Source organism: Ixodes scapularis, unplaced genomic scaffold, assembly GCF_016920785.2.
Source record: "Ixodes scapularis isolate PalLabHiFi unplaced genomic scaffold, ASM1692078v2 PGA_scaffold1__304_contigs__length_218370807, whole genome shotgun sequence".
Taxonomy (NCBI): Eukaryota; Metazoa; Arthropoda; class Arachnida; order Ixodida; family Ixodidae; genus Ixodes; species Ixodes scapularis.
In genome coordinates, this window is record NW_024609846.1 from 165146625 (window position 1) to 165161522 (window position 14898).

The following is a 14898-nucleotide window of genomic DNA, read 5'->3' on the forward strand; positions in this document are numbered from 1 at the left end:
TGACGTGCATGACGCAACAGGCACCTTGACACACTCAGTGTACTCTTTGTGAAAAAGATCAGCAGCTTGTCTGCATCCTTACATTCTGTTCACTACTTCCATGTTTGGAGCTTCTGGCTAACGCCTTTTTTGTTAACATATGCTCTCATTACACTCTATGAGACATACTTCAATAAGGCAAATATAAAACCTGCTTCATAGTTCCATAAAGAAGACCGCCAATTCTATTTCCCTTGCCTATGCACGAGCGAGCAGAAGCCTTAAACCCCACGTAAAAGAAAAGGTTCACCGGTAGTCCTTAAACCTACTTTTAATATTCAATTTAAAACCAAACACAGGAATGCCGCACTCCATAAAAGACCGGTGCCCAAAGTTCTGCAGAGCACTATTTTTCTGTCGCAGCTGGAGCAAGTGGGAGGCCGTCTGTACACGTGGGTCGGTGCAGACGGGGAGGCTTGAATTCGAACTGCAATAAATAGCTCTACCGCTAACGTCCTCAAAACGGCAACAACATCGAACGGACACGACCGGCGGCCGGCCAGTCGGCGTCCCTCCGCCGCAATCCAGGGGTGGTCTGGCGGGCGGCGAGGCTTCCTCCATCGTCATCTGTCTTCCGTCCCGGAGACGATCCCCGGGGGCGCCTGGCTTCGCAGGTTCTGCTGCTGCCTCTTCCCCAGGGCCCAGCCGCCCCTTCCACCGTGGCGACGTCCCCCGCGAGGACGGCTCACGCCATTCCAAGGCTCGGACTGCTCCTCCGTGGAGCTCGAGGTTGCCTCTGACTGCCGGTGTGTGCCCGGCCCTTCTGCCCTTCCGTCCCGAGGAGGAGCTTCGTCCGGCGCAACAGACGTGCGGTCGCCGACGGGGGCGCAGTCCTCTCGCTTGGGCCTCTGCTCTGGCCTGGGTCTGGTCCTGTGCTGGCCTCCCCTTCCGTTGGAGAAGTAGGCACGTCTCCCGACCGGCTGCCGGTCCGGCCTCCATGGCCGTTGGACTTCGGCCGCGGAGCCGTCCACTTCCTCTGAGTCGCCGAGGCCGGGGCCGGAGTTGTGCGGGGTCTCCCTAAACTTCCGGTGCCTGTTTCTCACGGACGGTCCCAAGTTCTGTGCTTGTTTCCTGTCCACGTCATCTGTCGGCGGTGGGCCGGCGCAGCCACCGAGTTTTGTGGTGGGAATGGCCACTGCGGCAGGCCTTGTTGTGGCGTTTCGCAGAGTCCGAAACTTGAAGGGACCTCCGACAAATCGCTTCGGGATTTCGGCTAAAGTGCCACTTCCCTCCGGAGCCTGTGAAAAGTGAGAACAAAGAGACAGTTGGAACATTCCCAAGCACGAGCTTCGTGCTACTTAAAGTTTCCAAAATATAGTAAAATCCCAAAGCAGTGATGTGATTGGCCTAAGCTGTTTTGGAGCACCTTTCGGAGCAGCCAAAACAGTGTTTTGGAGCAGCAAAAGTGGCTTTTGGAGCAGATATTCTTAGAAAAATAAAAATATTTGTTTCAAGTGCTGGACAAACGAAGGACGCTGCTCGCCGCAGTAAACATATTATAGTCAAGTTAGACCACCTGGGAGTCTTTCAACATGAAAATGAAAAGCCAATAACATTAACATTTTGCAATGCTTCAGTAAAATGATATATATATATATATATGTACCCGCTATAGGTAAATAAGAACCAAACTGCATCTATTAAAATTTATTTTAAAATGACCAGCTTAGTATTAAATATCACAGCATTAGGTTGACTACGGTAGTTATATAATAAATAGAAGCAGTCTCTAACTGTTGATACACGTGACCACTGCTGTGAAATGCGAAATTGTCACGCAAGCGGAGATAGCTGTTCGATCGAAACCATGCCACTCCGCTCCATCCCCAACTGGCTCCCAAAATTGTACACAAAATGTAACTGTCCAGCATACGACAAAAAACAGCCCAGCCGCAAGTGCTTGCCAGAGCGGCTGGCGAGGTACAAGCTAAACACACAGAAAAAAAAAGAACCTGAGCACATTGATGCAAGACATCACGAGCCAGGGTAAAAAGGTTCTTGGAGCGCTTTGTGCAACGACTGAACTCAAGAGAAACAAGCGCGCTGTGCGAGTTCAGCATAACAGACATTGCCTTCTTTGCTTTAGCTCACTTCTCTTCAACACTTTCGCGGCAGACTTTTCACGTACCGGGGTCCATCTCGAAAGAAAGCTTACCGAGAGAAACCTAGGTAAACAGTACTTCGACACAGCAGTCTTTGATCCAGAGGGATTTTTGTAGTAGCATATTAAACAAGAACAGGAATGTTGATGAACATTAGGGCAATCCTTACGTTTCAGTTTAGAAAGTGCCATATCTACTGCGACGTGGCGACGGCAACACTCGACGTCGCACGACCACAACGACTCGCAGGCAGGGACCAAATATAGTTTTCCCACGGCCGTTGCTTTCAGAAGCAAGTGCTTTAGCTCACAAAGTAACTCCCGCTGCACAAAAACGTGGTTTCGTTTCACAGCATGATGACATTGGTTCTACCCAGCACGCCAGTGTCGGGGCATCCGCACGTGCCCGTGTCTATCGTTGAAGAAGTTTTCAAAAGACGCGAAACAACGAAAGCGCGAAACGAGAGACGGCGGGAAAAACCATGCAAGACCGGATGAACGATTGATGAAGGGTACTTTGTGTCGGGCGGCCGCTTACGCCACCTAGCTCACGTGTGCTCATTACAGTACTCAGTTTAGTTTCGGTGTTGAAAGGCGAGCAAAATTGGTTCTTTACCGCAGATTACCTATATTTTGGCAAAATGTCGCAGGGTTAGCCCCTTGGCGCAATTGGCGCAGCAATCACATCACTGCAAAGGAATGTCCTCCCCCCAGAAATTGCCCATCCCGTCAGCAATTGCTACATAGCAATACAATAGACTCATTAATTCAAACTCCAGGAAGTCACAAATTTTGTTTGAATTATCAGAAGTTTGAATTATCAAAAATTCATCTAAATATGATCCAAGATAGAACAATGATTTGCCATATGGGTGGATGGCTACACATACAAAGCAGATATCTGATGATTTCCTCTACATAGGTCTGCTGATCATAGCAGGTATGCCATACATAAAACATTCGTGAAATGTACGACACAAGTTTATTTATCCCTCAAAAATGTTGGTTATCATAGACTGTTTAGACAGCACATGACGACTCGAAACAAAATTAAGTTTGCTCATCATGCCAAGAATTTGTCTAATGTGAACTATTAAGCAGGTGACACACGATCAATGAAAACGGGCACTGCGTGGCAGTTTTTATGGCAACTTACATGGACGCTGTGACGTGGACCTATGCCATGCCGCCACATCAAACCGTTCGTGCAAGTTGCTATGAAAATTTCTGCGTGGTGCCCGTTTTCATAGCTCATAGCGCCCTACTTGAGCCCCGTTGAATGCGCTTCTCGCCTAACACCGGTGCACTGCAGAGAAGCAACACTCGCAAAAGCAAGCTCCGCGGGTGTTGCCTCTCTGCAGTGCACCGGTGCCCAGAAAGAAGCGCACTCAACAGGGCCGAAAGAACAAAAAGTATGAACCAGAAGAAAATGCCGTTCGAATTAAGTGGCTAATTAATACATTAAAAACAGCGGGACAATTAATTAAGGAACTTATGACTATATTAAAAACATAGCGGGACAACCAAGCTTTCTAAATTTTTTGAATTAACCCGAAGTATGAAATATCAAAGTTTGAATTCTTGCGAGAGCGTTATACACCAACTCATGTTTACAAACAAACCGGAGCGCCCCTAGCGGACGCCACCGGCGCCGCGCATGCGCGATGGGGGTGTGGGCAATAAGCTCGCCGTCGCCCATAAACAAACCATTGAAATGCGATGTTGTCGGCGTCGGTGCGAGTCCCCCTGCCCTTTTTCGCATTTGAATTGTTGATTCTACGTCTTCCTGGCGACGTATACTACTTGAGCAGCATCAGCGAAATTACCGAGGCTTGTTACACCGCAAAACTTTGCGTGAATAATGTGACATTCGGCGATTCATTCCACGTGGACGCCGCAGTATGTATGCTAAAACCTAATTCGCATGATGAGATTTCGCTCGCAATTTTCAATCGCGACACTGCTCGGGCTGCAAAAGCGTGAACCGTAGCTGAGATGGTCGACGTCGATACTGAAAATCGCAAGCAGAATCGGACTAAGTCCATTAGGTCAGTGACCATCACAAGTCAGTGATGGTCACTGGTAACAATGATCAACATCTCCTTGTATCTACTGTTTACATCGAGCCTGCTCACCAACCTTCAAACTTAAGTCTTTTGAGGCCTGCACTTACTCCTTATCGCAAGTACCGGGCCAACATTTGGTCCACGGACCGGTGTCGTCTAAAAGAGCAGACGACAAGCAGAAACGTTTGAAAGAGCAGACAGCAGTCGAACGATCAGGCGGCCGTTTACACTTGAAGACGCACTGAATGCAGTCCGCATGTGGTCCCGTTCAACTTAACGGTTTTCCAGCGTTCATGTTGAAACAAAAAAAAATAGATCTGACGACCACAAGTAACCGTGAATTCAACCCAAAGTGCTTCCCGCCCAAGCAATCGTTGTTCGACGGTGTCTGCTTTTCACTCTTCACGGCACATATCCAGATTCTCGGACGAACCGAGCACGTGAAAACTGACCTTCAAAGCTTTCTCGACTCTTTTGGTAGGGCCCCAGTTACGGCATTTTGACGAGAAGGCAGGTTTTTGCCTGGTTCCTTTCAAAACAACGCAGGAATACACGTCTGGCATGGGGACTTCTGCCCACAGCCCCAGACCGGAAGTGCGTCCGACGCGCCACCACCGCGCCGTGATGTCATGGAGTTGGGTTGGTGTATAAATATGATAAAAAATATGGGAAATAAAGATCTACTACAAGAGAGTTTCCAAAATTTTGTCAATTGTTTTATACAGTAGACCATTCGTTCGAGGAGACATGAGTATTGCAACCTTCTCATAATCAACCGACTGCAATTAAACTTGTCGTGAGTATGTATTTCCTGGCGCTGATTTCAAATCTGTAATTAGATTTCAAATAGCTATATGAGATCAGGAGATATGAAAATGTTTAAACATATTAAAAGTATCTCTTACAGGGATTTAATGTAATTTCGCTCCATCGGGCATGCGAACGAAATGCATTAAAAGCAATGCCAAAGACTTGTTTTAGCTGGTGATGCTAATTGTTTGTTTCTAAGAGCATTTCATACAAAAGAATACATCAGCCTTAGAAAACCTTAAAAATTTCAAAGAAATGTCTAATATTATTGCCACTTATAAGCTGGTAAACAATGCTAGAGCAAAATAAATAGCATCATTGGCAAGATCGATTAAATACAAATATAAAACTGAGCTCTTGGTTGTAGCCCAAAGACATAACAGCCTCCATAAGGTGGCATGTGATGTTCCAAATCATTAAATTGAGAAAAACACACTTGAAGTTTGAGCTTGCCATACTTCTATATGAATGAGGCTAGAACACTGTGAATAGCGTCACCATGTAGCCCAGTCCCCCACTAATAAAAACATACCAAGTTCATGGTCATGAAAAAATAGTAAGATATCTAAAACCTCTGCAAGGCAACACATAGTGCCCCAAAACTGAAAAAAACTACATTTATCACTTCACGTCCCTTTTTCAAAGCCTAGGCAAGCAACAGTCACATCTATAGCATCACCATGAAACCCTGTCCTCCGGAAATAAAACAATACCAAGTTCATTGTCGCAACAGATATCTGAAAACACCTTGAAGCACACATGATCTACTAAAACTTTCACAAAAAATCTGATTTATTGCATCATGTCCTTTTCTCAAAGCCTAAGAAAACAAGAGTGAAAAAAAAAGCACCATCATGTAGTTTTGGTTTCCATGAAATAAAGCGTATCAGGTTCATCATTTATGGTGACAACACAACATGAACACATCTAAAAGAAAATTAGATTTATCACTTCATGTCCCCCTTTTCAAGGCCTCAGTATAAAGGGTCAAGTACACAGCACCACCGGTGTAGTCCTGTTTTCCATGAATAAAATGATATCAAGTTCATGGTCACAGCACAACAGGAACCAAGACATAAGGTTGTCTAGTGTCCTAGGGTGCAACTCAGGCCTAGAGCAGGCCAGGACTGTGGTCGGAGTTTATTGCTGGCTTGCATTTCCTTGCGAGCTTTGCCTCGACTGCATGCCTTTCTGCATGGTCCTTGCTTGATCTCTGGAGCCTGCGGCAATCCTTCTCAAGGCTCATGATGCACCAAACGGCTCCCCACACTGTAGCCGAGCTTCTTGGCTATTTCCGTGTGACTTTCAGTGGTGCTCTCGTTGAAGCGGCTAATTTCCTTAGCAACTCCCCTCTGGGCAGTTGCTAAGGAAATTAGCCGTGCTTATCCTTTAAGGCTTGACTTCAGACCACGGCATGCAGATTCTCATTAGAGTTCCGAGTCATTCAGTCGCTGCGCCACTCCAAGAGGGCTTCTTTGCTCAGCCGTGCGAATGCTGGTCTTGGTGCTTAGCAGATAAAGTCGGGCAGGCTGCTCTTGCAAGGGTGGGCTCATCGTTCTTTGCCACAGCACGGTTGTAGCCACACAGCGACTCCTGTCTCTCGGGGAACGGGCTGTGCTTGGGGTTGCATCGGTAGACGACATGTGCTGCAGTGTAGCCTCGACTGCTCTCTTCATCCCTGCCACATTACTCTTGCGGCTTCTCAGAGCGTAACCATTATAGCTCGTGATCTTCTCGATCCTGACTTGCGTTAGCCATCCCTTTCCTCCTGTACCTTCTGCTTGTCGGCCAGGCTGCGCAAAGCTGCCTCCATTCACTTAGGCCCGCTCCAGGCGGGGCAGCTTTCCCAGCAATTTCGGTGTTGCTGGCGAGTTGCTCCCCAGCTTTCCTTAGATCCCGGCACTGTGACATGAATTCCTCAGATCGTGTCCAGCTTGACACGGACAAACAACTCGGACGCATTTGAAGCAGCAGCAGCCAGTCAAGGACGCAATATTCTAACACGACACCCCTGTGACGGTGATGATGACAACTAAGCACTTCGTTCTGGTTTGAAATTAATCGTTTTTGGGGAATGCGACAGCTTCAGAAATAGTAGTATTCTCAATGCCATTGGAAGATACAAAAACATGTTCATTGAACATAACTATGTGACTAAATATAGTGGAACACGTTTATAACGAACTGCACACAATGCTTAGTCTAACTCAATATATAAAGTAGTTCGTTATGGAGATATCTGCATATAACAGATCTCTACAATATGTTAGTTATACAAAAAATTTGTCGACCTCAAACAAAAAAAATATCAATGCCATTTACCGTTCAAAAAATCCATTTATTGGAAAAAATAATCTATTCACAGTAGGCAGTAATTTTAGCTCGGGTTTTAGCCTTGGCAGTGTACACACGAGCTCTCAACGTGCAACACTGCTCGTACAAGCCATAGTCCACTTCTCTCGATGCCAGAGCAGTAACGACGCAGCATGTCCACTGTCGAAAGTGCCTTGTGAAGCGTCAGACGAGGTGGACCTTCGTCTTTGGAATCCTTTGCTTTCCCACAATCACCTATGGCAGCAGCTGCCACCAAGTCTGCAACGATCTCAGAGTCGAAAGGGTTTGCAACTGCAGAAATGTTGGCTGTCAAAGAACCTTCGAGTTCAACTCCCTCAGGCAACGCATCAGGGAGGTTACCCAGCTCCTTTCAGAGTTCTCCTACGTCACTGTCCTTACGCAGTGGTCTCACTGCTTCGCCACATTCCAGTCCGAGTTCAGCATGCTGGAAGCAATTACGAATGGTATCTCTCGTCGCATCACTCCAGGTGCGGTTCAGCATCCGGATCACAAACAACAAGTCTATCTTCAGCTCTCTGCCGACGCGCGGCTTCATGAGAAGTTGCTCCACTAGATGCTTTCGGTACCATGTTTGAAAGCACGGGCGATGCCCCAGTCCGGTGGTTTGAGCACTGTCAATGCATTGGGCGGCAGGAAATGCAGCTTGATGTTCCTAAGCGATGAGCCGCAGTAGAGAGCTGAACAACTTTCGTGAAGTGGGCAAACCTTGAGCCCTCTCGCTGTTAATTCGTTGTCAAACAATACCCTGGTCATCCACGCCTTCCCATTAAAGGTGCATGTCACGGGTAGGGGCAGCACCCTTGCAAACATACCGGCGACTTGAACTTGCCAACGACCGGCGGCCGCAGTTTAGATGGTCCATCCGTGTTGGTCGTCGTTTAGCTCTCTGCCATGGCCACTCTAACTTTGGAGCGCGAAGGTCCTGCTTGGAAGCAGCTGCCAAAATAAAACTGTCTCGTCCGTGTTATAAATGTCGCACGACTCATACTTTTTCATGATTGCCGGCCAGTTGTCAATGATCCACTTCCTGATGTCTTCCATATCGACAACACAGCTTTCGCCAGTCACGACTTTTCCCACAATCGAGTGGCACTCTTGATTGCGTAGCAGCCACCCAGACCCTCCGGTAAAGCCTTCAACCTTCGGGATGGAAGCGAAATCTCTTGCCTTGCTCTTCAGCATGGGACCAGTGACGGGTAGGTTTGCAGGCAAATGTCCAGGAACCATTGATACAGAGCCTTTTCCACCTTGTTGTAGGCCGGATTCCGGATGCATTTGCTCTTGACATGAGGCCGCTCGCGGGCTCTGTTCTTGACGGTCGACTTGTTCTCAAAGATCGTGCTCAATGCGCTTCTAGAGATATTGAAGGTTGCAGCCACGTCTGATTTTATCTTGCCGCGCTCGACACGGCGAATAATATCGACCTTGTCAAAAAGTGGCGGCGCTTGCCGCTGCTTCGTTGTCATTCCAGCAGACTGCATGCACAACTCAGTGGTGGTCCAGCCAGCTTTGAGCTTGGAGCAATTTTTGGAGCAGAGAAAATCTCGTTATGAAGCATGTTTGTATCAAAAAAAGTCGCTTTTGGAGCAGCTTCGGAGCAGCACACACGTAAGTTTGGAGCAATTCAGTGCAGTTCCCTATTAGTGATACCGGCATGCATTCATGCAATCACAGGAAAGAATGCGGGAGAGGCGACCTCCTCTCCAGCTTTCGCTCTGCAAAAGGGGGAAGAGTTGGGAGGAGCTTCCACTTCATTCTGGACCTGTCACCCACTATATAGTACAGCGTAACTGCTAAATTTTGGCTTTTAATGGGAATCATGTGCGAGCACATTCATATAAAATCGTGTCATGCTTCTAAACATAAGCATGCAAAAAAAAAATAAAGATTTACATGTGTTTGGTAATGTTCGGTATAGTGCACTTCAAAATGCAACTAAAACTGTTAAAACTGTGGTGCGTTAGGAATGTTGGTAAAATTGGTGCGAACCCTGTGAAACAATGGCGCGGAGCCAGAAACCTGGATTGGACTGTGATGGCCAATCCCCACTGAATTCCCACAGTTGCCAGACAAGAACGAAAACTCTTCCAAAAACCAATTTGTTCTCAGATTTGTTCGCCTTGGAGCAGTTTGGCGCAATTATTCCCTTTGGGCGCAGCTAGGCGCAGGCAAGCGGAAATTTATCAAAATGGCGCAACTGGACCACCCGACAACTGACACAACCACGCCGAACAACATGACAAATAGAAATGGTGAAGACGACACATGACATGCTTGCACCTACAATATGTGATAGGCCCCGGATGTGAGAAGGATGGGCTAATAGGCAAGACGCAAAACCATGGCAACGGCTACAACGGTGCTCTCCGATAACATTTAGCGTTCTCCAACGCTTCGACAGATGGCGTTACGGTCGCGTTGCAGAGTCAGCACTGCATGGACTACGCAGAATCAAGGATCATCTGGCCCGTATGCGTCCCTTTGCTAGCCGCTTAAGGTTGAAGAATGCGGTCTTCCTTATTCTTTTTACCTTGTTCGTCCACGCTAGGCAAGGAGCGGGCGACGGCGGTGACCACCTCACTCTCGCTCAATCTGCACTCCGAGGAAGCCCAACTCCGCGGATGCTGGAAGCCGCTCCGTTTTCCTGGTATTCGCGAGCGCCGGGAATTCGATATACCCAATGTGCGGTTAATTACGAGAGATATATTTTGCACAAATATCGATTTGAGGGTCTTGTGCGTTCGATATGGGGCACAATTCGTTGTATCCGAGTTGGTTTTAATTAAGTATGACTGTAATGCAAGAAAATAAAAATTTAATCATGATATTGGCAAATCGCAGCAATTCAGTTGCTGCATGTGAACCCGGGCAGATCGTTTTGCTGGTGTTGCAACGTCAAGTTGCCGGGAGAAATTGCCACGCCTGAAGCGGACCTTATGAACGTGGGTAATGCAGCCTTCTTTTTTTCTACCTCAATGAATCCATACACTTCATCCTCTGTCAGGTCATGGAAGGTCCGGTTGTCTCTGTCCGAGAGCATGGTCGTGTACCGCAACTTGTGCTTGTCCAAGGACCTGCGGAACATGCATGGGGCAGCCGCCACCGTATTTACTCAAATCTAGGCCGATAGTTTTTCCAAAAAAATTAAATCCGAAACTCGGGGGTCGGTTTAGATACGAGGATCCGGCTCCGCCATGACCGCGGGACGCCATCTTGTCTACATCGCTTCGGGAAGATACGCTGTGTACCACGGAACGCATGGAACGTTCGTCTCTACTCAACGCTATGGCATCGACCAGTCGATGCCACTACTCCGCGGCTTTTAAGAGGAAAGTTGTCTTGGCTGCTGAACACTCGTCCAACCTTCAAGCCCAGCGTGACTTCGGCGTGGACGAAAGAAATGTGCGTCGCTGGAGAAAGCAGCGTGGTCAGCTCTTTGCATGTGCGGCAACAAGAATGGCGTTCTCAGAACCGCGGAAGGGAAAGCACCACAAGGTGGAGATCGAGGTCGCAAACTTCATCAGGGCCCAAAGAGCAGCAGCACATCCCGACGGAACTGGTAGTAAAGTCGTTCCGAAAGTGTTGCATCTCGAATGCCCTGGACGGTACGGATGACCACGCGTTGTGGGAAGTGGACAGTGACAAAGGTACCAGTGAGGACGACGAATGATCAGGAAAAATGCGGACATTAACCGTGAGCATACCGTCGGATTCGTGACCGAAATATAGTGCTGTACATTGCAGATAAATTCCGTTCTGTGTTTAATTTATGGTGTTTTTCCTAGACTTTTTGGTCAACCTAGAATCGAGAATTTTTTTTTTTTTTTTTCGGCCCTGCTGTTTTTGCGGGGTCGGCCTAGAATTGATGCCGGCTTAGAATCGAATAAATACAGTACGTTTGGCCGGCATTAAAGTCAATATTCTTCCGACAACCGAGTGGGTCTGTCAGCCAGGCTGCATACCATTCCTCGCTGGGTTTTGGGCCAGCTACGCAGTCCAAGTGGAGGTTTGAGAGGACCATCTGGTCAACGACGAGCCCCGCATACATCTCGACGACGTCTCCAACGTTCACGTGTGACCTGCATTCTCGACTTAGCCGGACGCCATAAAAAATTACATCGGTATCCCCTAGTGGGTTGTCAAAGTCCTTCTAAAGCTCCTTGATATCAGCCAAACTCTCAGTCTCATTTTCAGCTGCAGTTGGGTTGCAAGGCTCGCACCATCATGTTCGTGTGTCTTGTGGTGCAGGCCGCAATAAAAGAAATGTTCATCGCTGAAAAAAAAATTTAAATTGGTTGTCTTTTCATCAATGCTCTGTGGCCTTCACGGCCCCAGATTCATTCCCCAGATTTGCTTCAAAAGCCGTTATTTTGGCCTCGCCGGCCACACTGGATGAAGGAAATCGTTCCTCACATGAGTAGCGAATGACAGCGCGAGCTTGGCACAAAGACAGAGACAGCGCTTGTCCCGTGTGTTTCTTCTTTGCCCTCTCGTTTGCTTTTCGTGCTGTTTCTTTCGATGAATTCCCACCAACTCGCCCAACTATCCATTCTTCTTGGAACAAAGCCCACACTCTTCTTCTTGAACAGGGTCGAGGTTTTTGTGCCGCACTTGGGACAGGGTATGCATTTGAAGAAAGAGCCGTTGATGCTCCAACCCACGATCATGACATCTGCACTGCGGGTAAAAATCTAGCAGTTTGAACTTCCATCCTCTTGTCAACTGCAACGCCAAACACTCCTTCCCATTTCCTGCATTTGCTGCACGTTCAGTATTCTCGTCTACGGAAAAGTACACGGTGCCGATCCAACCTTTAATGGTACCCGCAACGTCTGCGATGTCGGCAGAAGAAGCATCTACACCAGAGGGACTGGGGTGTGGCTCAAAGCTAGTTCCAGCAGATGCCTTTGGTTTGGGCGTGATGAGACAGGCGCCAGGGGGGGGGCATAAGGCCCGGCACCGCCCCCCCCCCCCTCGAAATCTTCCATTTTGCTGGGGCCTCCCCTCCCATCCCTTCCCTCCTCCTCCTCTTCCTCCTCCCCCCTCATACAGCACTTTGTCATGGGTGCGGTATTGCGATATCGGCTCGCATAGCACGCTAGTTGTTCCCGCGTGTATATTGCATCGTGAAATGCGAATCTGCTGCGTTCGCGATTTGCGGTATCCAACCCCGAGCTTGTAGCGGATTCCCGCGTTTTTATCCGCGATCTGCACGCGCGGTAGATTTTAGCTGTAAGTAACACGCGTGAGTTGTTCCCGTGTGTATATTGCATCGTGAAATGCAATTCGGTTGCGTCTGCGATCTGCGGTAATTGTTTCTGTGACATGCGAGTTTAACGTATTCTTATGTTTTTGTCCACGATCTGCACGCACTATATCGGTTTCCGTGACAGGCAAGATTGTAGCGGGTTCCCGCGTCTTTATTGCGTCCGCAATCTGCGGTATCCGTTCCCGTGAGATGCGAGTTCTCGGCGGGTTTCCGCGTGTCCTTCGCACCATGAAACGCAAATCTGCTGCGTCGGCCACTTGCGGTATCCTTTCCTGTGACACAGGAGTTTGTAGCGAATTCCCGCGTGTTTATCGCATCGTGAAACGCGAATTTGCCGTGTCCGCGATCTGCGGTACCAGTTCCCATGTCACGTGGTTTGTAGCGGGTGCCCCGGCACTTATTAATTTTTGATAAAGTTTTGCTGTGGCATCCCCAAAGATAGCCCACCCCATGTTTTTCACCATTTATCTCTTCATTATGGGTGAGCGTCCTTACGGGATTTTACGGTATAGCAATTATCTAGTGATAAATATGCACATGTTTTTACATGAACTGCTTTATATATCGGGAAGAGCAGACCACCAGAATGAAATTCAACTGTACTCCTCTCACGCTGATGTGTTTTTTTGTGTTTTTTTTTCACTTTTCTTGAGAGAACTATTGAACAGTGCAATGAGCTGCCTAAAAATAAATCCTTGAAAAATTTTCAAAATAGCGTTTCAAATAGTTTTTTGGCTAGTGTTTGATGCTTGGTGATCTGATTTTCCCAGTAGTTTTTGACAACCCTTTATATTCCAATGGGGCTGATAGATATTGATTTTTATTATTTTTATTCCACCAACATTTTATTAATACTTTTTATACATTAGTTTGACGAATTTTAATATATATACATATCAGCGATGTTCTAATGAACGTTTGTAAACCCACCCCCTGCTAAAATGCCTCACGGCAATGCAGGCTTCTTTGTAAATAAAAAAAACTTTCAGCCTTTCCATTCAGGTGAAGAAGGAAGAGCGGTAGAGCTGTACTATGTGCTGCCATCTATAAGCAACAGCGGCAACCAGGCAACCGGCTTGCCGGTTGTCGGCGTCGCTCGTAGATGGCGGTAGCTGTCCAGAGGGTTGTGCAGAGATTTATTTGTCCATGGACAAGGAACTGGGGAAACTAGCCCTTAACAGCTCCACTGTAAAAACCTCTGGCTGTTTGGTGGGCACACCGACACCCCAGCCCTGCGTCGTATCGCTTCGCCAACCGTCGAACAGCTCAAAACTAGACTTGTAGCACTGCCGCATCCCTTCGATATTCTCATACCTTTCTATCGTGAAGTACTGCTGGCACAGTCGCTTTCGTGGTTGTGACAAGAACGCCAGTGTAATTATCGAAACTGAAGTCCTGCGAGTGACTACAAGTCAAACTTCTTCGGAGGCGAACAGCGCAGAAAACTTCTCCGGATGGCTCAATGCACTCCACCACTTTTCCACGGATCAGTTGACCTTACTCGGTGAGAGCTCGACCAATTCCAGATCTATGAGCGGCACACAGGAAGATTGTTTGCTTTTCGCGAGGAGCACAGGAATTCGCTCAGCAAGCGTGCGCTTGAGTGCTCTCCATTGGCCACAAGAAGGGGCTATAAATTTTGACACCTCGTGTTGTAATATTGTAGTTCTCCACCTTGTCAAAGATCCTCAATAGGAACATCAGTATTCTTACATAAATAAAGAAATGCTCAAGCCTGAAAGTGCTCTTCTCTGCTCTGGATCCTAAAGATGCTGTACAGCAGAGAAGAGAAAGGCTTATACATATAAAAGCAGTCTTATCAGAAAGCCCCCAACGAAAGAATCAGAAAGATACTGGAAGACAACAGTCGAGTTCACAGGCTTCATCTGCAGAATTCCTGGCAGTTTGTTGACAGACCCTGCATACCTCCTGACAAATTGTAATAAAAAATCTACAAAGTGTAGAACAAACAAGAGTCAACGCTTATGGTCTACAGCTGCTCAATTAGGTGAATGGCCATGGCTGCCACACTCAATTGGTCAATGGCTGGCCAAAAGTGAGTGGCCAATGGCCAGCATTTAAGTGAATCGCCAATGCCCAGTCAAAGGTGAATGGCCAACCAAAAGTGAACGGCCATTGACCGGCCACAAGTAAATGGTAATGGCTGATCAAAAGTAAATGGCCAGTGGCCTGCCAAAAGCGAACGGCCGAACGGTTGGCTAAAAGTGAATGGCCAATGGCTGACCCAAAGTGAGAGG

General features: G+C 47.6%; 1 protein-coding gene across 1 annotated transcript in view; it reads right to left on the minus strand.

Annotated features, from left to right (window-relative positions):
- Window positions 1-292: 292 nt before the first annotated feature.
- Window positions 293-14898, minus strand: part of LOC8040281 (E3 ubiquitin-protein ligase RNF25) — a 30163-nt gene continuing 15557 nt past the window's right edge. The window contains exon 7 of the mRNA XM_029980545.3: window positions 293-1277. Coding sequence (XP_029836405.2) covers window positions 603-1277 — 675 coding nt within the window. The 3' untranslated portion in view covers window positions 293-602. The remainder of the gene's footprint in view (window positions 1278-14898) is intronic.